The 22,991-nt window shown below is 44.9% G+C and overlaps 2 protein-coding genes across 6 annotated transcripts; both read right to left on the minus strand.

Annotated features, from left to right (window-relative positions):
• Positions 310–1,924, minus strand: LOC8059809 (transcription factor ILI3). Of its 2 annotated transcripts, XM_021462942.1 has the most exons (3): positions 1,705–1,917; positions 1,363–1,600; positions 310–1,125 (listed from the first exon to the last, which is right to left on the minus strand). In XM_021462942.1, exons 2-3 carry the CDS (start codon positions 1,468–1,470, stop codon positions 973–975), a joined length of 261 nt encoding a protein of 86 aa, XP_021318617.1. In that variant the 5' UTR covers positions 1,471–1,600; positions 1,705–1,917; the 3' UTR covers positions 310–972. The 2 variants fall into 2 exon arrangements, with proteins under 2 accessions (XP_021318617.1, XP_002468422.1); XM_002468377.2 differs by having other exon boundaries at positions 1,363–1,924.
• LOC110429777 (F-box/kelch-repeat protein At1g74510-like) lies at positions 20,052–22,664 on the minus strand. Of its 4 annotated transcripts, none has more exons than XM_021446319.1 (3): positions 22,100–22,664; positions 21,933–21,996; positions 20,052–21,773 (listed from the first exon to the last, which is right to left on the minus strand). In XM_021446319.1, exon 3 carries the CDS (start codon positions 21,717–21,719, stop codon positions 20,433–20,435), a length of 1,287 nt encoding a protein of 428 aa, XP_021301994.1. In that variant the 5' UTR covers positions 21,720–21,773; positions 21,933–21,996; positions 22,100–22,664; the 3' UTR covers positions 20,052–20,432. The 4 variants fall into 4 exon arrangements, with proteins under 4 accessions (XP_021301994.1, XP_021301998.1, XP_021302000.1 ...); XM_021446323.1 differs by having other exon boundaries at positions 20,052–21,835; XM_021446325.1 differs by having other exon boundaries at positions 21,886–21,996.

The following is a 22,991-nucleotide window of genomic DNA, read 5'->3' on the forward strand; positions in this document are numbered from 1 at the left end:
TGTGTTGGACATCGCCACGTGAAGTCCTCAAGTACTCTCTCCATCGTCCATCATTCTATGGCGTAGAGTATTCTTCAGAGAAGTCTGTTTTTGAACGATTTCATTTTGAAACATTGGTTATGCATGGTTGGTGCATAAGCATAACTATCCACCCAGGGTTGAGGTGTCATATGTCATTATTGGTTGGGGCAAAGGCTAGTCAGTTCTACTTCATCCAGAAAAAAAAAGTTTGTTAAGAGCAAATGCATGGTAGGAGACTAGGAGCTAGGTAGCTCTATGTTTGATTTTCAATTCACTGTGAGGAAATAATTAAACATTTTTTTCTAAAAGAACTAAGATACATCTTCCAAAAAAATGACGGATGGATGGAGTACATTACCATGCAAGTTACATCAGGATGAAATAAAAGACAGGGAAAGCACATGGTAGTATATATATTTGTCTCCTGCAGACAGAGTGGTCGTCGTTAAGCTCCTTGTCTGCCCATTGGCAAGCTAAGGACAGAGACAAGAGCGGCATGCAATCTACAAAACAACAACTCTCAGGACGGACGCATCTGCAACATATATAGAGCTGCTACAGTAGTCTACTGCAACTACAAACCTACCACTACCAGTACGTGGTACCTGCTTAGTCGGTCAATAGAAGTCCATATATATCTCTACTAACCCCTGCATCATCAGCATGCCGTGGTACACGAGAAGATCGAGAGAACCCTTGGTCGTCGTCTCTTCCGAGCAAGAGCTCTTGCTCTTGAATTAATTAAACACGGAAACAAACACACAACATCCGAAGAAGAAGAAGAAGAAATTAAAAACAAAGTAACATAATTAAGGTCGTCGTCGTAGCAAACGAGCAAGCAAGCTCGTCTGTCGTCGTCGTCTTCAGTGCAGCTGCGCTGGCGGCTGCAGCAGCTAGCTAGATGGCGGGCAGAGGGCCACCGGCCGCGCGCGCGGGGGTGGCATGGCCGGGTCACCGGAGGAGGCTCCGGATGATCTCGGCCTGTGGGCTGTCGTTGTCCATGGTCGACATGAGCCCCGACAGCCGTTCCGAGAGGTCGTCCACCTCCCGGTGCAGGCTCTTGATGTAGGCACACGTCTCCTTCAGAAGCTTCGACGCCGACGACTGCATATATACATGGCCGGCAAACCGGCAATCCGGCATCAGACAAACTATAAGAGATGGAATAATCCATGTCAGGCTTCAATTTGCTGCACCGACGAAATGGGGATGAACTGTACGATGATGTACGTACGTACGTACGTACGTACGCTGCGGGATATATACTCGATGTGCATTTGGGGAAGATATAGATCGAAGTGGGCTAGCGCTCTGTGTGTACACGCACTACATAGTACATACCCGGCTGGCGTTCCGGCGGCGTGAGGACTCCGGGAGCAGCGCCTGCAGCTTGGAGATGAGCTCGTTGATCTCGTCGTCGCTGATCCTGCCACGCCGGCCCGACGACATTTCTCCGGCGAGCGGCGCGCGGCGGTCGTAGCTTTGCTCAGAGACACCAGTCGCTACGAAGCTACAGCACCTCGATCCTTGGCTTAATTCCTCTTCGTCCTCGTCGTCTCTGGCTCTCGCAGCAGCTCGCCTATTTATGCAGTAGTGATGTACGTGTGGGAGCTCGGGTCAAGAGCAAGCGTGCAAACGGAAATAGGAGTGAACGGAGAACGAAAAAGAAAAGGTGAGAGAGACCTGAAAAGGATAGGGTTTCAATGCCTGCTTATACCGAGAGCTAGCTGGTGAACTCCGCCGGGGAGTGTTGTTACTGTGTAGTGTGAGAGGAGGAGAGTGAGAGGGTGAGAGCACTTGCACTCTGGAGCGAGTGGTGAGCGGAGGCAGCTGGGAAGCGAGAGGAAGAAGCCGACTACTAGTAATTTGCTAGTAGCTAAGGGGCCGGCGAGTGCAGTGGGTTGTTCCGAAAGAGATGGGGAGGGAACGCGTATTAATAGGGAGAGGGACTGTCACTGAGGCGAGATGGGGAGGGCCCACCGCTGAGTGAAGTTCGGCCCGCCCAGGACGAAGTGGACACGGGCTGCCCTGCCCCGGCCCAGCCCATGGGCTCCAAGCATAAGGCCTAAAAAGGATGTGACAATGGTACTGTACCAATGGTTGATTTCGTTACTACTAGCTAGACTTAGCACGACTACTGCCCGGCTACCTACAAAACTAGCATAACTAACCAAATATTACAAAGCCACTGTGCAATTTATTATTTAGATATCACATATCTATAGTGTGTAATTTGTCCCTATTTAATTGCCTACATCTACATAAGCCATCAGAAAGACTACAACTGTCCTCTGATAAATAGGTGTAAGATGCACCTCACGATACATCTGAATCCACCATATCTATCCATCCAGGTTTCCTCGTGTATCAGGTCTGCAACTCAGTAGTTGTTCTTGCACATGTGCTGTGAGCGCTCGCATCCACTTACCACTTTCTCATACCCTATCTCTACTATGTCCTCCTCTTTGAATATAACTACTGACTACTTTCTCCTTGTCTCCATCTCCATGCCCAGAGCTGAGATCCTCGTGTCTCAGCCATGGCAGATGCCTCAGGCAAGTTCATCATGTGAGCCTTCAAGTCCAAGCTATGGAATGCCACCTATATGACTTGCATTGTGTCATTGTGTACAAAACTCCACTCCGCCTTTCCGTTGGTATCCTTACCACAGGTTAGAGTGCACCACCGCCAAATACGTTGCCCAACAAACTAGCCACGATAGTGGTTGTATTGCTTCCACAACACATTTTGACTCGTTGGCTCGCTTGTGATGTGGCGTCCTTGTTTGTATCCAATGTATGGGCAAGGGATGAGCTGACAAGGAGCCAGACAAGCTAGTCTTACAATCGCTCTGCATTACCCTCGAGACCAAGCATGATGCCCCCTCGCTGAAGTACGGGACAATAACTCCACGCCGCATCGAGATATCCCTAGAACCGCACCTCAGACGAGCCCTCCCATGAGATGTTCCAAGTGAGGGGATTTGGATCCGGCTCGCCTAGTGATGTTCACTCGGTCGTAGCCCCGTCAATACGAAACCAAGAGTTCAGACAGGGTACGGTCTTTAGGCCTCGCCTGCTAAGCCATTTTCAATTGGTCAGAGCCCTCGAACGACGAGGAGTGGTGCAGCTCCTAAGCAAAACACTTGGGATCATTGAGTGGACTATTGATCGCTTGGGGTAATCCGAGCCCAGAGGACTTTGGTTGGTATCTAGCGGGGGCACAAAAGCACACACACCGAGCCCCTAACAGGATTGGTGGAAATAGTGCAAGGGTTAATTTCATAATAAAGGTGTTCAGTACAGGGTTTACACAAACCCAATGTTAGATACTCATTGCATCCCTTAAAAGAATAGGGCTATGTTAGATTGGATATGCAACACTAAACCATTATGCAGGTCATCACAAATGCGGAACTAATCAGATCCAGTTATGGACTATAAAAGCTAGGATGTTGCGCTTGGATCATTGAATTAATTATATGAGGCCGAGGTTTCAGGATTGTTAAGTCGTTTGTCTTGTATAAGATGATCCTTTCTTGATCTGTTAATGATTGCGGAAGTCAACGCGCACAATCTCTATTTGATCCAAGCTGATGCAATATGGGCTAACCAAAAGCCCAGATCCTTTGTCGTCAGAACACAATGTGTTTGTAAGCTTAGTTTCATGTTCAGTATGTTGCTCGTAGCGCTGTGATTTAATTTGGTGTTTATGGTGATGCTGATGACAATGGGACAGATGATTAAGGGCTTTAATTAGTTGATTGATGCGGCGTCACATTAAAAGGATACTATTGCTGCAGCGAAGCACCTCCGAGTTACACAATGGAGGCCTCACATAGCAGTCATGTCAAACCATAAATAAAAGGGAAAAATGATGAAAACCAATGGAAACTATAAAAAAGAGGTAGGAGTAGTAGAACGAAAGTACGGTAGATGTTAATATGTGGGCCAGTAATTCTCAAAAAAATATGTGGGTAAGTAAGTAAACCGTACCCCTGAATGCTGAATCACAGTTCAATCAGTTTTTTTTTTTCGTATAAACTCTCCTCCAATGCCAGCCAGTTGTACTGCATCCAAAATAAACAAATAAATTTCCCTCCAAGAACAAAAATCAGTGCTGGTGATCAAATGTACTAGCCTTTGGCAATGAATTGACGGCAAATGTTGACTTTGGTGCGGCGCATGCATGCATATGCAAGGACCAGACCAGCTGGTGATCAACGGACGGAGAAGGCAGCAGAGCAGTGGGCGGTGTCCACATAAAGGTCATCGATCGGCTAGCTAGGTAATTAAGGAGTAGGACCGCGCGCGTACTACTCCATTTGCTAGATGTGCAGCTAGCGTGTACGTGATGCTCGGCGAATGAAGACGACGACGATCGAATAAGGAGCAGCTTTTGGCAGTTGGTCCGGACAGGGAGAAGGACGTGCCTCCTGTGTGGGGACGAGCCCTGAGATCGCGTGATCTTTGGGATGGCGGTGCCCGGCGCGGCGTGGTCCTTAACCCTAACCCCGCGAGGCGAGATCTTTCCCCCCTGCGCGACATGACCTCTTCCTCATAACTCGCCCGGAACATGACACCCGGACGTATACGGACCCCACCTACCATTTCCTTGCATTGCATTTCGCCCTGAATCATATCGGATGGGATGTAGATGTAGTAGTAGTAGTATATATACGTGTAGAAGATTATTCAGCCACGCACATCTATCCGTACGTGTCCAATGCATGCATCCAGACCATCCGTGTCCAATTGTCCGTGTCCTGCATATATTTCCAGGCTCAAGTACCATTCATGCATGTATGAGAAAGCTGACCGCAGGCTCTCCTCTGTCTGTCCCGACACGTACATACGGCCGGGCAGCAGCTACGTAACATACGTACCATCATCGCCGCCGGCCGGGGACGCACGTCGACGATCATGTCATGTCATATCAGCTAGCCGTGGACCCGTGCAATTGTCTGCATCATTCAGGCCTCTGCTCTTACCGTTACAAAAGCGTCCATCAGTGAACCAAAACTCACGGACTGGGTCGCTACTAGCTAGGTGTCGGCCGTACATGCGCTAGCTACACCGGCCTGCTGCCGCTAACCGGGACTGGGAGGTGGTTTAATCGCTGTGCGACGTGGCCCGCCCATCCCCTGCTCCGGCGGCCCCGCGTGCCTCCGACCTGCCGCCGGCCTGCATGCAGCCTGCGCGCGGGCGCGGGGACCGTGGCCCGGCCCCCGGCACAACACGGAGCCAAAAGCCCAAAAGGCCTGCCCCGCCGACCGCCGTGCATGCCATGCGCGCGCCGGTTCCGTTTCCATCCGCGATAGGCACACCGTGTCTGTGTCCATATCAGATGCATCCATGGACATGTGACTGAGATCGTACCACTTTGGCACGTCCTATCGATACACTAGTAGACGCCATCTATCCGTGCATCCGTGCTCCTCTGATGAAGCTGAATTATGTGGTGTCTTTCGTTCATCAATCCTCGTTAGAGGCGCATGATCAAATATCATAGGCATGCAGCCAACAGCTAGTCTTTCCTGCTTGCCTACCCCAATTCCACTTTCTCGGTGGTTCAGAGTTTTCTTTCTCAGCGAACGATCCGACCGCGTCTTTTTTTTTCCTTTTCCGTTTCCGCTTCCTTTTCTTTTCCCAGCGAACCATCCAACAACAAACGATAGAGCTTAACTCCCTCCCCTACGTTGACATCATCGCTGATGTCATATTGAAAAAAGCAAAACATTTATTTTAAAATATTATAACTTCTGAATAGTGTATCTATTTTTATTTGTGTTTGCATCACTGTGTTCTATGCGACGAGACGAACAAAACTAGACCCCACATACATATGTTTCGAAGAATTTTATTTTATTAATAATTTATATGTATTATAGAATAACATATAATTTATAGGCTATAACTTATAAGAATAACTTATAACATATAACTTAGCATATTTCTACTAATATGTTGTGATACTAATTTGTACATTTAAGTTTTGAATATAACTTATACACCTAACTTTACATCTAAGCCATTCATCAAGTTATATAACTTATAAGTTTTAAATATAACTTATATATCTAACTTTATATAAGTTGTGTTTCATAATTTTGTGTTTCTAGAATTTGGTTTATTCATGTGTCTGTTAATGATTTTGTGTTTGCAGTTTTGGCACAAGTTAGTTAATTCGTTCCTTTGTGTTTAATGACTTTTTATACATAAAAGGTGTTCTATAACTCTTAAGATTTTAAGTTTTTTGCATAAGTTATATTTTATAACTTTCATGGCATAAGTTATATGATGTAAGTTAGGCCTTGTTTAGTTCTTAAAAATTTTACAAAATAGGAATAGTACCACTTTCGTTTGTATTTGACAAATATTATCCAATTATGTACTAACTAGACTCAAAAGATTCGTCTCGTCAATTTCGATCAAACTGTGCAATTAGTTTTTATTTTTGTCTATATTTAATACTTCATGCATGCCTCTAAAGATTTGATGTGACAGGGAATCTGAAAAATTTTGCAAAATTTTTTGGAAACTAAACAAGGCCTTAATATACATAAATTGGTAGCAGAAAAAATAAATCTTCGAAACATGTGCAAGTGGGGTCTAGTTTTGTTCGTCTTGTCGTGTAGAACACATCAGTACAGACGAAATTAAAAAAAGTTACGCCGTTCAGAAGTTATAGTATTTTGAAATAAATATTTCTCTTTTTCTATAGTCATCCTTAAAAAGTGTGCATGAATGTAGAAGTGTGGAAGAAGCGCTGCGCATGTGCGGCTGGTTGCCAAAAAGAGAAAGGGGTGGAATTTTTTTTTCCAAATAAGGTATGTCTGAAATTGATCGTTTGATTCGATATAGTTGAACGCCCGTAATTTAGTGAGGTCGCTTGCCTACCTACCTTGATGCCTCTTGCCTCCCCCCGTTTTTACCAGGTTTCACGCTTCAGATGGCGGGATGCACGTACTGCAGCTAAAACCAATTCTAAATAAATAAAAAAAAACTAAAGCCATGTTTAGTTCCCAAAAAAATTTATAAATTTTTTTAGATTCTTCGTCACATCGAATCTTTACATACATGCATGGAGTATTAAAAATAGACAAAAATTAAAACTAATTATACAATTTACCTATAATTTACAAGATGAATCTTTTAAGCCTAGTTAGTATATGATTAGGTAATATTTATTAAATAAAAACGAAAGTATTATAGTGTCTATTTTACCAAAAAAAATTAAAACTAAACAAGGCCTAAAGTAAAAGACGGCCCGGATTGAATGGGCCGGGAGAAAGCACGGCGGCGCGTGGAGCGGGGGCAAGTCATTGAGGCCTTGTTTAGATCCAAAACGATTTGACATTGTAGCATATTCGTTTGTATTTGATAGTTATTATTTAACTATGGACGAAATAGGTTTAAAAAATTCATCAGTCATATTTATTACAGACAAACTATATAATTAGTTTTTTTATCTATATTTACTACTCTACCCATGTGCCGCAATATTTGCAACGAGAGCCTGAATTGGATGCTCGCACTCCCTGCCCGAGCCCTGACAGTTTCACATGCCAAGCAGAACGCCAGAACGCCGACGGGCGAGGGCGACCAAAAAAGCTTTTCTTCTAGAGGACGATTTCGGCGTGCGGTCCGCTGGGCACTGGGAGAGGGGTTCGTCCATGATTGCGCCATGATGACGGCCATCGTGCCGTGGTAGGCGCAGATCCCGGCACCGCGACGTGGGTACAGGGCCGCTGCCAGTCCGTGTGTCCGCGCGCTGGCGCTCCCCTGCCCCTCTTGTCTCGCCAATCGCCCCGCCGTCGCGAGCGCGGAATAACGGACTCGGGAGCGGTCTCATCCGTGCTTCCTGTGAGTCTTGTGTAGTAGTAATAATTTGCTCGATTCATGCCAGAAATGTGAAACCAGGCCTTGTTTAGTTTCCAAAATTTTTCAAGATTCCCCGTCACATCAAATCTTGCGGTACATATATGAAGTATTAAATATAAATGAAAACAAAAACTAATTACACAGTTTGTCTGTAAATCAGGAGATGAATCTTTTAAGCTTAGTTACTCTATAATTAGATAATGTTTGTCAAATAAAAACGAAAGTGCTACAGTAGCCAGAACCAAAAAAATTTCGCGAACCGAACAAGGCCCTACTACTCCTAGTACGTAGCTAGGACAACGACAGCTAGGCGTGCCAGTGTCGAGCATCATCAGCCGGGGAACGGAGCTTGCTTGGTCGTCTCCGCGCCGGAGGCGGAGGAAGATTCACCGGGCGCGCGCGGCAGGGGAACCGTTTCGCGTGGGATGCCCGCGCGTTCCACGAGTCCACGAGCGAGGTCGTCGCTTCCTTGGGCATGGCCACGAACACCGAACAAACTCTTCGAGCGCATGTGCCCTTGTCTACCTTCCTCGACCTAGCTAATAAGCTATAGCTTTCATCAATGCCCGGCTCACGTTCACGGCGACTATAGCTTGTCTTGAAGTGTGGCACTACGTTTTGCTTCTGTCTTTAACAACGAGCCAGACACCGGAACTTGCATTGCCGGTGGATGGAAAGACAGAGACCTAGGCCCTAGCTACAGATGCTGCCAATACCTGATGAGCAGCATGCACTACGCCACTTATGATTTGTAGGAGCAGCTCCCAATTTCTATAAGGCCAGTGTCAATTGGGGTTTTATTAGAGTTTTATGCACATTAAATATGCTAATGCGGCGCTATATTAATGAAGAAAGATATGATAAGAGTTTCATGGAAGTAGAGAGAGTTTCATCCCCATGAAACTTCTATGCACGGTTTCCAAAATATTGATGTGTTGAAAACTGTGACATGAAACTCCCATTGAGGATGGCCTAAGGGCGGTCATCATCGACCGCTAAGATCTGATGAGCAGTATGCACTACGCCAATTATGATTTGTAGGGGCAGCTCCCAATTTCTATAAAGGCGGTCTTCATCGGCCGCCCCTCCGGGAGGACGCTCTTTTTCGCACAATGCTGCCCTTAGGTTTCGAACCTCCAACCTCTCTTCTCTCTCTCACGCGTGAGACCTTCACTACCACTACACCCCTTTTGTCATTTGTACCTATGTTCCATTTCGGTTCCTCATATATTATACTAAACCGAGCGTAAATTGATTGTTTGAGGACATAAATGAATTCAAATCAAAAAGTTGTTAACTATAAAGTTTAATAACTTTTTGAGATATACAACTTTCTTCATTTAAGGAGTTTCTCCATCTGAGGCCATTTACAAAATTTGAATCTCAATTTTAAGAATTTCAAATATATTTTTGCATGACAAGATGATTTCAAATGAAAAAGTTACCAACTAAAAGGTTTCATAACTTTTTAAGAGCTACACTTTTTGTTTAAAAAGTTTTTACATTCGAGGTCATTTCAAAATTTTGAATTTTAAAATTTTAAAATTCAAATGTAGTTTTGCATGATAAGATGACTTCAAATCAAAAAGTTGCCAACTATAATATTTCATAACTTCTTAATATCTACAAAGTTTATTTTGATTATTTCTTCATCCAAGGTCATTTAAAAAATTCAAATTGGATAAATTGAAACATAGTTTTCCTTAACAAATAAATTCAAATAAAAAAGTTGTCAACTATAAAATTCTATAGCTTCTCAATATCTATAACGTTTATTTTAGCATTTTATTTTAAATTTTTGGCATCTATTTTTAAGTGCGGCTCAATATCTAGCCACCTCTGTAAATTGATTTGTAGGGGCGGTTGGATATTGAGCCGCCCCTATAAATAGACATCCATTTATAGAGGTAGTTGGATATTGAGTCGCCCTTACAAATCGATTTGTAGAGGTTGCTGGATATTGAGCCATCCCTACAAATAGAGAATTATTTGTAGGGGCGGCTCAATATTCAGCCACCCCTACAAGAAAAGATCGCTAACACTTACAAATGATTTTTCAGGTAGCGAGGAGACAACAACCAGTACTTAGTACTCCTAGCCTTAGGCTAGGGCCTTTTTAGATCAGTATGGTAAGGCTTTGTTTAGTTCACCCAAAATTTATTTTTTTTAAAGATTTTCCGTCACATGGAATTTTCGGCACATACATGGAATATTAAATATAGATAAAAAAATAACTAATTGCATATAATTTACGTGACGAATCTTTTGAGCCTAGTTAGTCAATAGTTGGATAATAATTGTCAAATAAAAATAAAAATATTACATTACCAAAAAAACCTTTTCACCTTCTCAACTAAACAAGGTCTAAGAGCAAGGCCAATAAAGGCTTGGCTATAAGCCAAGACAAATCATTAATTGATAAGTTTAGAGCTTAACACATACTCCCTCCGTATCGTCTTTACATGACGTTTTAGCGCAAAACGTTTCTGCGGCAATAGAAGACGATGGCAACATCAAAAGAGAACTTGGACAGGTGTACCCCTAATTAAACCAGGCCGCACGCACGCCGCCGTTTGTTGGACCGTCCGTTCGTATGGCCGCGTCGACGCGTCGTAATAAATTGTTGATACCTCGATTGGACGATAGCTAGCCCGCACGCATACAGTACTGCATCTCCCTCACGCTCATCGACCCATCGCGATGGACACTGGCGGCGCGCGCTTCGTGCTCGCCGTGGACGGCGTCGGGCCACAGTTAGAGGAGTTCGCCGCGGACGTCGTCGGGCCGCAGTCGCAAGAGTTCAGAAGATGAAGAAACAACCATTTGAATGTGAAGCTTTAGATGGAGAATGAAGGAACCAAAAAACAAAAAAAGCTCAAAGAAATTTGGCCAAAAGCGCGAAACAAACGAGCCAAAACACGCGCTGAACGGCCAAGAGCCTGCACAGCGCCATGCAAAAATTGTGGTCATTACATAAAAAATACAACAGCACCAGGCATCGAACCGTCCACCTCTGGCTTTGGCTGTGGAGTGCTGACCAGTTGAGCAATGAATGAGTCTTGTATATTGCAGAGCGCTGTATTTAATAAGGGCAAGACAGGAAAACTAATCCCTAATTAATCACTCATTGGTAATCGTACTCATGTCCTAACGTCATCTAATTAGGATACGGAAGGAGTACAACAACCAGTCTCTTTCTATACTCTAATTTTTTATTCATAGACAAGCATAGAAGGGGCTTAATGGGCCTAGCATGCAGCAGGAAAGGCATCTTGGCATGCACGCTCAGCTGATCGACGATGGAAGTGTCAAGCTCAACTTTCTCTCTCTTGTTTCTCGTGCATGAAACCGACGTGGCAGGCGTAATACCAGTTGTTGTACCTCCTCTAAGGTGGTGGGATAATAAGCTGCCACGTAAACATAAGTTTTATTGGTATAAAACTTTCTTAACATGATTACTAACTTTCTATGAGTCATATTAAATATCAATGGTTTATGTCCATAAAATCATACAATAAAACTTTTCACTGAAAATGAGTGTTTAATCTTTATTTTATTTTATTTTGTATGACAAGGCAATTTTGAAAACAATGACACAAAATTTCTCATTGAGGCAGGCTTAACAAGTAAACTACACTGAGTACTGTGGCTACATGAACTTGGGTTCTAGATGTCAACTATGCCTGTTTTAATGGAGTTTCAAAGGAGTTTCATTCTCATCTAATATTATGACATATTTATATGAAACTTGTTGTCATAGTTACCAACACAAAAGCTAATATGATAGTCTCAATAACTGTCTAATGAAACTCCCTATTGAAATTAGCCTTACGGCACTCACAATGCAGAAACTACCAAAGTTCATATGCACATTAATTGGACTGTCACCTAAGTGTTTTGCTAATATGGTAAGTCAAGTATTAAAGAGAGAAAAAGAGGAATTGTTTCTTATAAGGAAACAACGCATGTGCATCCATCGAGAACCACGCATTACCGCGTTGGAAGGGATAAATTGGTTTGTTCCTCCTTCCTCTAGATCCTGTGTGTCACCCCCAACTTCCTTCACCCTCGCACGCCCATTTGACCTGCCCTCCCTTCCCTCCACCTCGATGGTGCCTGGCGGATATCGTGGGCGGAGCTCGTGTGTGGAGCTCGTGGCCGCCCATCAGAGGTCGCCTCACCATGGGCTCACCATCCCCCCGTGTGGTGGACGACAAGGAGAAAGAAAAAGCAATAGAAGAGGATCCAGGGGAAGGAGGAGGGGGTTGTGAATGATTGGATAGATCCAAGGACACAAAAGTTGCATTGTAAAAGATAGTTTCTTGACACTGTGTTCTATCTAGGATTTAAACTACTTCTAATTTCTCAATTGTAAGTTCCCTTATGTTCTCAAACCACCAAAATATATATTCGGGTCACAAACTTATATAACTATGTTACTTGATGTCCAAATCATTATAACTGAAAGTGCATCTAGCCCTTTGTGGGTTTTGGTGAATTGAATGACAACATGATTAAAGGTCTAATAAGTTTGCTAAGTGTTGAACAGGATATTGAGTCTATTGCACATACTTGTGGATTGTGTATTAACAAGTATGTTCAAGGCTCAACAAGCAGGCAAACTTGATGATATGCCACATAGTGTTGAAATGAAGGCCAAATTGTATATTGTTGTATTAAAGGATTATGGAAACAATCTAGGTCAAGCAAAAGACAACAATGCAAATAAGATCTATGGAATGGGTTATATGCTGTGGGATATCATAACATCATGAGAAAGCAAGCATATTTGACAAATGGCAAAAGAGACGTGAGTTGATGTTCTCGAATTGGTCTCTACAATGACTTGCTTTTCATGAACAAGAAAAGCTTGATAGTGAACTAGGTTTGATCAAGCTAGAAGTATGAAGATCAAGATTGAAGTGAGTATTGAGTGTCAAGCCAAAATAGAGAGGACATAAGGAACTGTGAATTGGCTTGACCATATTGTTGTTGATCCATATATGTCTCTATGTGAGTCAAACTGAAGCTTGATTAATCTCAATATTTATATCTAGAAGATATTCAAGCAAGGATCACAATATTGAAGAAATGGTTATTCAATGGATGCTTAATGTGATATGACTTGAGTATGGCTTGATAAGGTGAAGATAGCAAGGAAAGGGCTTCGAGGGACTAAGCGGAGGTGAAGGGATAAGCGACGGCTTAAGGACCGAGGTACCATGGCTAAGGTGAAGAAGAGAGTACTTGCATTGAGTCGAGGAACTAATCAAGCTATGAGGAGTCATATTGTGTTGAGGATCAAATCTTTAGTAGAAGTGACTTGAAGCCATGGAGGTGAACTCATATGTGTTGAATTGGGTCAAGTCACATGCTCAAGGTGTGTTTGCTCAAGAAAAGGAGACAAAGTTGATTGCAACCCTTTATGGAGTAATATTGAGAAGAAATGGCATATGAAGACATTGAAGACTCAAGTGATCAAATTAGTTATATATTCTCTTGTTCTTGAGTATAGGTATGCCGTACTATCAAGGGGGATGCAATACGAATGATAGACAAGTCTCAAGTGCTCAAACTAACCGAACCCAAGTGCTAACATGAGAGAAAATACTTAGCACTGCACCTGCACAAGTTGATCTTGGAGCTTGTTCTCTGCAGGGTTAGATAGCCCTCGAAATAAGCTTTCCGAAAAGTCCAAGATCATTGTAAACGGAGTTCGGAGTAAAAAGTTATGGCTTTTTCCGTAAGGTGACCTGTGCTGTTTTTACAAGGGCGGCAGTGCCGCACTTGATGGGCGGCAGTGCCGCCCTTGTACAGTCACAACGGCTAGTTTTCGAATCCTAACAGCTAGTTTGAGTGGAATGAGTATATATACCCATCCCACTGCTTCTGGTCGTGCTGCTGATGCTTCAGACCTTCTCAACCTTTGCAAAGCCTCTCCCCAACCCTCTCTTTGTGAGAGTTTTGTGCTTAGTGCACAATTTAGTGTTGGGGCTGTGTGATTAAGTGTTAGAGAGCAGATTAGAGCAATCCTAACCTTGAGCACTTGATGGGCTTCGTCGATCTTCGTTGTGCATTTGTTACTCTTGGAGGTGAAGCCTCCTAGACGGCTAGACGTCGTCCGGCGAGCTCCCGTGCTTGTGGTGAGCAGCGGGACAGTTTGTAAGACTCTCTTGCAGCTAGTGAAATCACCCCTCACCTCAAGAGTTCATTCTCTTGATTTGAGAACGAGGGCAAGGCAAGCCTTGGTGGCGAGCCAATCCTTTTGTGGATACCTCAACAATGTGGACTTAGGCAAGCCTTGGTGGCGAGCTGAACCACGGGATAAACACTGTGTCATATTGTGCTTGTTTTACATTCTTGCAAGTTCATATTGTTGTTGAGGTGCTTGTATGGTTTGTGGCCAATCTACTTGGTGGTACTTGTTCTGCTACGTATAACTACTATTTAGTGAGTAACATACTTGCAGGAAGCTGTGAAATTTACCTGATCTAAATTTCCTTGGTTGGATTTTGAATTGTACTAAGTTCCTCCTGCGCAGGCCGGCAGTGCCGCCCTCCAAGGCCGGCAGTGCCGCCCTCTAATCTGATAGAGTTTTGAGTTGAAACTTTGCAGATTTGTCATTGGATACCTCTAGTACTTCTTCACCAAGTTTGGGCTCATTTGGACACACGGTTGCAGGAAGGCAGTGCCGCCCTGAGTTTTAATTTCAGTTTGAGCTAAATTTTTGTAGGCCTATTCACCCCCCCTCTAGGCCTCCTCGGCGACATCAAGATCCTTTCAATAACTTTAGTTGATCCATATATGCAACACACTGATTTCGAGATGTCGTTGCATCGATCTTTGGGGGCCACATGCCATTAGAGTGAGTAATAATACCATCTTGTCCCCCACCCACCTTTGGTTCCATGTCATTGTGCAATCAACTTGCCATACAAGCGATTGACTCTAAGTGTTTATGAGTTGGACATCATACAATGTGACTAGTAAGTTTAAGGATCCAACTATGCATTTCAGAAGTTTAAGGATTTGGGCAGCACCATGAGCCAAGCTCGAAGACCGGCAAAGCATCTATGCTAAATTAGCAATGATGGGTCCTCCGAACGTTTGCTCACCCCATCCCCAAAAGGTTAAAATTTTAGAATTGTTTAGTCAAACTATCTTAAATTACTAAATAAGTATAATTAGAAACTCTGTCCAACTCAAGTTAGTTTGATAGAATTGTATTTAATTTCTTTAAAAGATGGATGAAGTATTTTCTAACGATCCACCTTTAATTTAGGAGTGCCTATGAATCTTTTAGCAAGAAAAATAGAAAAAAAAGTCTACTTTACCCTTCAATTATTGGTGGTTGTCTATTTCACCCCTTCACTTATAAAACCAGATATTTTACCTCTCTAACTAACCCTCTGATGTGGTTTTGAAAGTGGTTTTGCTAACGTGACATGTTTTAAAGTCTATATACTCCTAACCTATCAAGGGTTGATTGCATGACCCTTTGAGCTAAAAAAACTCATCCGCTGAGTTTCAACCTCGGCACCTTAAGGCTCGCACCTTGACACAACTATATTTAATAGAAACGGACATGAAAAGAATATTCTAATTAATCATTCATTGATAAGTATGATTATGTCGTAAATGACTTTATTTTTAGGTAGATCCTGCCGTCCAACATCCTGCATTCACCACACAGTGACATGGGTGACCCGAGTGTACGAGATGAGGAGTCGAGGGGGCCTCCTAGTCCTACGCTCCTACTACTCGTGCAGGTGCAGCGAGACGCGACTGGTGTGGGCGTCACTACCAGTGCACTGCGGTGCTGCCTGGAGCTCCGCTCCTATACAGTAGTCGTAGAGGATAGCTTGGCCTTCCTTCCTAAAAAATTTTGCAAAATTTTTCAGATTTCCCGTCACATCGAATCTTTAAACACATACATGAAGTATTAAATATAGACAAAAATAAAAACTAATTGCACAGTTTGGTCGAAATTGACGAAATGAATTTTTTGAACCTAGTTAGTCCATAATTGAACAATATTTGTCAAATACAAACGAAAGAGCTACAGTATTAATTTTGCAAAATATTTTGGAACTAAAAACAAGGCCTTGGCGGGCCACAAGAAGCGGCCTGGGCGCCTGCACTGGCAGAGACTAGCAGTCCTATGGTGGCAGTGCAATGCTAGAGGTCTCCTCTCCTCTGGTACTGGCAGTCCTCGCTCGCATCCGGATCCGGATCCGCATCGCGTCGCAACTCTGCTCTGCTGCACCGTGTCTCGGGTCATCACGTGCAAAGGTGCATCTGCCTCACGGTTGCTGCTGTCTGCTGCCTCGGGAAAACAAGACGAGGACGACGCGACGCGACGCGAGGCGACAAACATGGGCCCGTCGTATTAGGCGGCCCTTTTCTGCTGTAGCCTGTACGTGCTACCTGCAGGCTGTCCTGCAAATCACAATACTTTGCTAGCTCCAGGCGCCGACCACAAATTTTTTTCTTATGTTTTTTTTAAAAGGGTCCCTTTTCTTTTCCGAAATTCGGTATCTAATGACAGCCCAGAATTTCTTGAAGCTCGACTTTCGTTTTCGCAACACGTCTCCAGTGCATGCTGCACATAATTGTACCGCAACACCTTGGGCTGCAGGGTGTGAGGAGCACAAAAAAAAAATCACAATTTACTGGAGCACTAAAGCTACTCCGGTTAATAACACAAGGGAGGACGAAATTGGGCCATATTATCAGCGTCCAGAGCCCATCAACCACCTCCGGCCTAACTAAACCGGAGCTCTGTCAGGCAGGGCCTTTCAATCAGCCCACGCTACGGAAGGAGAGCAAATTAAAAGCAATGTCCCGACGAGCATCAGCATATATACCTACCACACGTGCGGATACACGAGAAGCCGCGTCGGGCGGCGGCGGGTGTACCTGTACCGTGTACGTAGACGTAGGCCCGATACACCTAAAAACCCAAAACTTTACAAGATTTCCTGTCACATCGAATCTTATGACACATGCATGAAGTAGTAAATATAGATAAAAAGAATAACTAATTGCACAGTTTACCTGTAAATCACGAGACGAATCTTTTAAGCCTAGCTACTCTATAATTAGACAATGTTTGTCAAATAAAAACGAAAATGCTACGGTATCAAAATCCAAAACCTTTTTGCATCTAAACAAGCCCGTAGTAGTATACTCTGGGTTGGGCCGTACTCTACTCATCACAGGAGTACTCAGGAGCCGTAAACGAGGACCCGGTCGGTCAAACGTGTTGACGCAGCGTGGCGTGCCGCGACCATACGGTCTCGTCGGGCGACTCGGCCGCCGCTGGCACCTGGGCGCACGCGTTGTCGATCGCTGCGACGCAGCCACGCAGGTGCGTGCGTTATCGATCGCCGCCGCCGCCGCAGCAGCATGCAGCACCGGGCGCGGGGAAGGGATCTGAAATCTGAAACGGACGGGAATTAAGCTCCATCGTTGCTCGTTGTTGCGTGGACGCTTCGGCAGGCGCAATGATTCCCGGCGTGGCCTAGTGTTTCCTGCCGTCCATGCATCGCCACGAACCGAACCGAACCGAACCGAGCGAGGGAAAAAAAAAGGCGAGGCGGAGCCAAAATGAGGTCCGGGTGCGTGCTCTGCTCGCGAATAAAGGAGATTATTAGGCTGGCATAATACGCTCTGCACTGAATTAATTCTGTTTGTTATTCTCCACTGAGCGAGGCTCAATATATTCTATCCGGCTGCTGGATGTACGGCATGTAAACTGGGCAGTGTTTTGATTGAGATTCGGTGACGCCATGGGTTCTTCTTCTAGAAATTGTTAAAGAGCATATATATGTGTATGCATACGTAGAGCAAAAGGCTCGTTTGATTCTTGCTGGCAATAACCATGACACCAAGATGGCAAAGATGCTCCTTCACTTCACTCGCAAGATTTGAAATTGCCAATCAGCACACAACAAGCAAAAAAAAAAGGGGGGGGAATTTGGAGGGAGCACCGAAATTAATCATTTGGACTCTTATCACAGGTTCATCACTACTACCACTACTACTACAAGTATAGGTAGGACAGTAACATGCCGTGCCAAACAACCCGGAGCAAGAAGATAGTAGCAGTAGTAGACGAAGGGAAGGCAGAGAGAACAAGACGACTGTGCCAAGTGAGGCATGTATGCAGTGGCCGCACGGCACAAACTCGATACCCAACAACTGCAGCACAACAGCGACGTACACATCGAAATTATTGCGATCCTATTCCGAACGCAACGCAATTCCCATCCTTGCTTCTATTCCCTTCCCTTGCCATCCCATCCCTTGGAATAATTGCAGCCAGGCGAGGCGGCGACGGGAAAAAAAGGCCAAACCGGCCGTGCTGTAAAGCGCCGCCGCCAACGTAGGCACAGGGGAGACCCAGCGCCAGCCAGACTGGGCGGGCGCGTCCATCCTGTTCTGTGCCTGAGGCTGATGGGGGTACTAGGGGTAGATAGATAGAAAGATAGGACACGGACCAGCTGCACGAGTCAAAGGAACAAAGCTTCACGCAACACACCAAGAACAATCTGCTCCTAGCTGCTGCTACTACTTTCTGCATGCAACTCCTCAACTTTCATCGATCCACTGTGCACGGAACTGTGCAGTCACTGCTGATCCGTCATCCGTCCCGTTCCAATTTCCAAACAACATGCCAGGCAGGCCAGCAAATTTCAGCCACACTAGAAATTTATTGTCATCAAAGAGTTTAACCATGTTCGGCTTCCTGTTATGGAAAGGCGACAGATCTAATCAAGACCGACGTGTTGACCTTCACAAGAAAATGTGAGCATGGCTCAGTCAAATACAAGATAAAGACGGCAGTGGTTTCAGTATGGAGCTATCTATTACATGCAAGGAACCAATGATAGTCAAGAAGCAAAGATAGCAATTGATGCAAGGTTAAGCTTCTTAGCATCACACTCTACTCATAAAAAGCAAGATTTGTTTCAGCAAATCACACTTGCTACTATTATATAGACTCTAAATAGGCAGGATGACAACCAGAATGACTGAAAATAGGCCACTGGTAATTCTAGTATGTGCAAGTAAGCTCCGCGCCATATTTTTGCCATCCTGTGTTACTGGCAAAGTTGACAGAAAGCAGATTTAGACACTATGGTAACTAATCAAGCACTGTATATGGTTATCCAAGTAGCGGAATTATATCCAACTTAGAAAGAATTGCAATAGACATGATACTTGAACCGTACATTTCCCAGCTAATATGCATTCACCACTCTAGCTACATACTTAAATTAAGTAGCACATGAGTATTTAAATTTCACTCTCTGTTCCACAAAGCTTGAGTTTCATAAGCCCCAGACTAAAGGGCGACTTACTCCACACAAATGTGTATCTAGATTAATCAGGCAACTGCTTTCAGTCTGGATGTAACTAGATTAATCCGGCAACTGTTCATTTGGTAAAAAGTGTAGAAACCTGGCTGACATCAACAGGTAACACAACCACACTTTTATACAGCAAGAACTACCATTTGAATTTACTCATCCAAAGGAATTCTGTAGCTCACAAATTCAAATTTGAAACATGTCAGGCAAGCAGTACTGCAGAAGAGCACACTCATAGGAGTTAGGAAGTTTCTAATGAATTCCTTGTATTCTCTTTTTGCATCTACTACTTCAGAATGACATCTAGCAGGTGAAATTACTAAAACGGATCATGCAAAATCAAACAGCTTGATGGTTTTCACGAATTATTTTGTGGCACAATAAGCTTGTGAGTCAAAGCGATGGTGGGTAACCATATATATAAACATCAAGAGTGGAACCATAAACTCCAGGGGAAGAAATACAGTACTGCAACATGACTTCAAGACTGATGACACCAATCGAATAAATACCTTTCGTTTCTAATATGTTCAAATACCAATTGTGAAACAACACAAGACTCCATCAGACTTATGGATTCACACTATGAGTAGTCCAAACATCAATTCAATCAAACTGAAATACCAATATAATATATGTCATTTTAGACCCAAGTGGATCCAGCATATGCAACATGAAAATTCTAAACAGCAGTTCACACATGTCACCACCAAGCACCAACTTGGTGGCTCATAACATCAAGAAAGATATGCACATTATGAAACAGGCAAGATGAACGAAAAGAATTAGCATTTCTTGCAGCTACAGGCGAATCAAGTATTTCTTAACAGCTTCCTCATCAATAGATAAAAAACATCTCGAAGTTGTTTCTAGATTATTAATATGACATTTGTTTTCCATAATCTCGTATCTTTGAAATCACGAGCAGTTGATTCAAATGCAAATGTAGAAATGGATTAGCAGGGAAACAGGAGTATTAGAACTCAAGGGTTACATGAGACTGCTGACAATCAGCTGATGTCCAGTTAATTCCGGAACTGGGCAGACGGCAGAAATCGCTACGAAGAATAAGGGCTGAAGCAATTGGACAGGCTGCCTCTGTGCATAGCATCCTTCATAAATATCCACTGCACTTATCTTTTATTCAGTGGACTCAGCAACCCATCACGGCACAGTTATACACGAAGTTCCCAGATGGCCGCCTGGCAATCAAATTCCACACAGGCGGCCGCTCATCTGGGATCCATGAGTTGAGCTCAATAGTACCACCAGTATAGGTCCTTGGACCTCCGATGACAATCAAGCGGTCACCGCACGCTCGGAAAGCAAGGCCCCACCCATTCATTGATACAGACCGTTCAGGCAGTTTTCCAAGGGTGATCCACCTATTGTTCTTCTTGTCATACTTCTTGAGATCCTTCTCGCTGTAATCAGCGGCATAGAGCTCATTGTTGACAACTGCAATAAGGGGAGGAGCACCAGTCACTCCATTGAGGCCTTCAGACATGTTCTCGATTATCCTCCAAGAACGCCTCTTCAAGTCATACTCCTCCCCACAAGTCAGCACTCTGTTGTTGTTGGCCACACCACCTATCACATAGAACTTGCCATCCATGAAAACCCCAGAACACATCTTCCTCGCCCTATTCATGCTTGGGAGGGGCGTCCAGGTATGTGTCTCAGAGTCATACATCTCTGCAGAGCTCAGTATGTTGCCACCAGAATCAGTGCCTCCAGCAACGAAGGCCTTTTCCCCAACACTTGTTGACCCAAACAGGCACCGTGGAGAGTTCATTGGATCAGCCATGGTCCATGAATTGGTTAGGATGCTGTATCTGAACACAATATGCGCCATCGCAAACACAAGCAGTTGAGTGCCCACTGCAAGTGATTCCTTGTCAGAGCACATGAAGCATTCATCAGGCGGCATCTTGGGCACTTGGATCCAGCGCTCTCGATATGGGTCATAGGCATCCCATTCAAGAACATTGCAGGAGAAGTATACCCAGTGCTCGGCCACCCCACTCTGGCGCCGCAGGCGGTAGATCTCCCCACTGCGGACCATGGCGCGGAAGTCCCGGCTGAGCGAGGCGACCGAGCCGTAGTCGGACCGGGATAGCCGGAGGAGGCAATTGATGGTCAGGTCACGACCGATTGAATTCATGGGGTTGCTCCCAGTGCCCTGCTGCTCTCCGCAACCGGAGGCATGGCGGCTGGAGCCGTGGCCCTCGCAGATGTCCGGCGTGTGCGGCTGTGGAGACGGCGGCTTGCTGCGCTTGCCGCCGCCGTCAGCTTCGTCGAGGTCTTCGACCTCGACGTCTTCCGGCGTCGGGCGCTTGCCGCTGAGGACCTCGTGGGCGAGGTACGCCCACTCCGTCTCTGGCTCGCAGGAGCTCGGCAGGGAGCGCGACACAAGGTAGGACTTCCCTTCCAGCATCATGCCTTCTCCCCCCAAAAATCTTTCTATTGTTGCTTTATTTCCCCTCCTCCTAATCTGAGATTGATTCCAGAAAAAAAAAGAAATCTTAGCTTGCTTAGCAATCCCGCTGTTGCGATCTGCAGGCGCCAAAATCGAATTAAAAAAAACAAGCGGGGATGAAATCAACCGGAGCAAAGGGATCAAGAACAAGCTTGAGATCTGAGGAGAGCGAACCTCGTGAACAAAACAGGCATAAAAATCGAATCTTGCAGCGCGAACCCAACCGATCTCCCCAAATCTGCGAAGAAAAATGCAAATCTCTCTCTCAGCTCCGCGATAAGTCGGATAATACGAATCCGAGCCAGCCAAGCAAGACGCCAAAACAGGGAAAAGGAGCTCACCTTAAATCAAATCCATGGCAGATCGCGGGCACCAAATCTGCGCTCAAAGATCGCGCCCTGGAGCCCAATCAGGTCCTGGCCGCCACTCCGGCCCCGAGAAATCCCCTCTCCTCCGGTTCCCGGTCCTCGTCCCCCACTTGGTAGTTGGCCTGGTGGCAGGCGGCCTCTCCCGTCCCCCCTCGCCCCCCCCTCTCGCCCTCCTACCGATGCGTGAGGATTTATACCTGTAGAGCTAGATAGATGGATAGATAGATGGCTGGCTCTATCTACTGATGCCACTTGGTTACGACTGCCGCTTCTAATGCTTCTGGCCTCTGCTGCAGCCCCTGCTGCCTCCCTCGACCTCCCTTCTCTCTCTCGTAGCGTGCTCCTCTGCTCTCTCTCTCTCTCTCTCGTGTACTTGGGGAAATGGGACTCTCCCCTCTCTCACTTTATTTCTTTCCCTTTTTATTCCCCTCGAATTTCTCTCTCCTGCTCTGCCCTGCCTCCCTCCCTCTCTCTCTCTCTCTCTCTCTCTCTCTGCCTTTCGCTTTGTGCGTCCGTCTGTTTTGGCTCGTCGGAATTGGAAACCGCGCAGGCCTCAGAAATAGAAAAGGGCGGAAGCGGCCACCGGCCAGCTCACCTGAAGCTGAGGTGGATTTTCTCTGCGCTTCGCATCTTCCGCTCCACTCTAGCACTGTACACCCGACGGCGTACGTCTTTCGCGTATCCTTTCAATTTCTTTTCATCCGACGCTGATTGGCAGCAGTAGAACCTTGTTTTTTTATGTGAACTACTAGGAGTACAGTATTCTGCTACGGTGCTAGTACCGCAAATATAAATAAATGTTTCCTATTTGCCCCGTCATTGTCTTGGTTTTATTCGTCTTCGTTGCAGGCTATACATGTAGTAA

Source organism: Sorghum bicolor, chromosome 1, assembly GCF_000003195.3.
Source record: "Sorghum bicolor cultivar BTx623 chromosome 1, Sorghum_bicolor_NCBIv3, whole genome shotgun sequence".
Lineage (NCBI taxonomy): Eukaryota > Viridiplantae > Streptophyta > Magnoliopsida > Poales > Poaceae > Sorghum > Sorghum bicolor.

Bases quoted from the DNA above. Each gene is read 5' to 3' on its own strand.
- LOC8059809 (XM_002468377.2), bottom strand. From the start codon at position 1,470: ATGTCGTCGGGCCGGCGTGGCAGGATCAGCGACGACGAGATCAACGAG. The intron at 1,126-1,362 runs GTATGTACTATG...GTATATATGCAG, and splicing joins GCCGCCGGAACGCCAGCCGG to TCGTCGGCGTCGAAGCTTCT.
- LOC110429777 (XM_021446334.1), bottom strand. From the start codon at position 21,719: ATGATGCTGGAAGGGAAGTCCTACCTTGTGTCGCGCTCCCTGCCGAGC.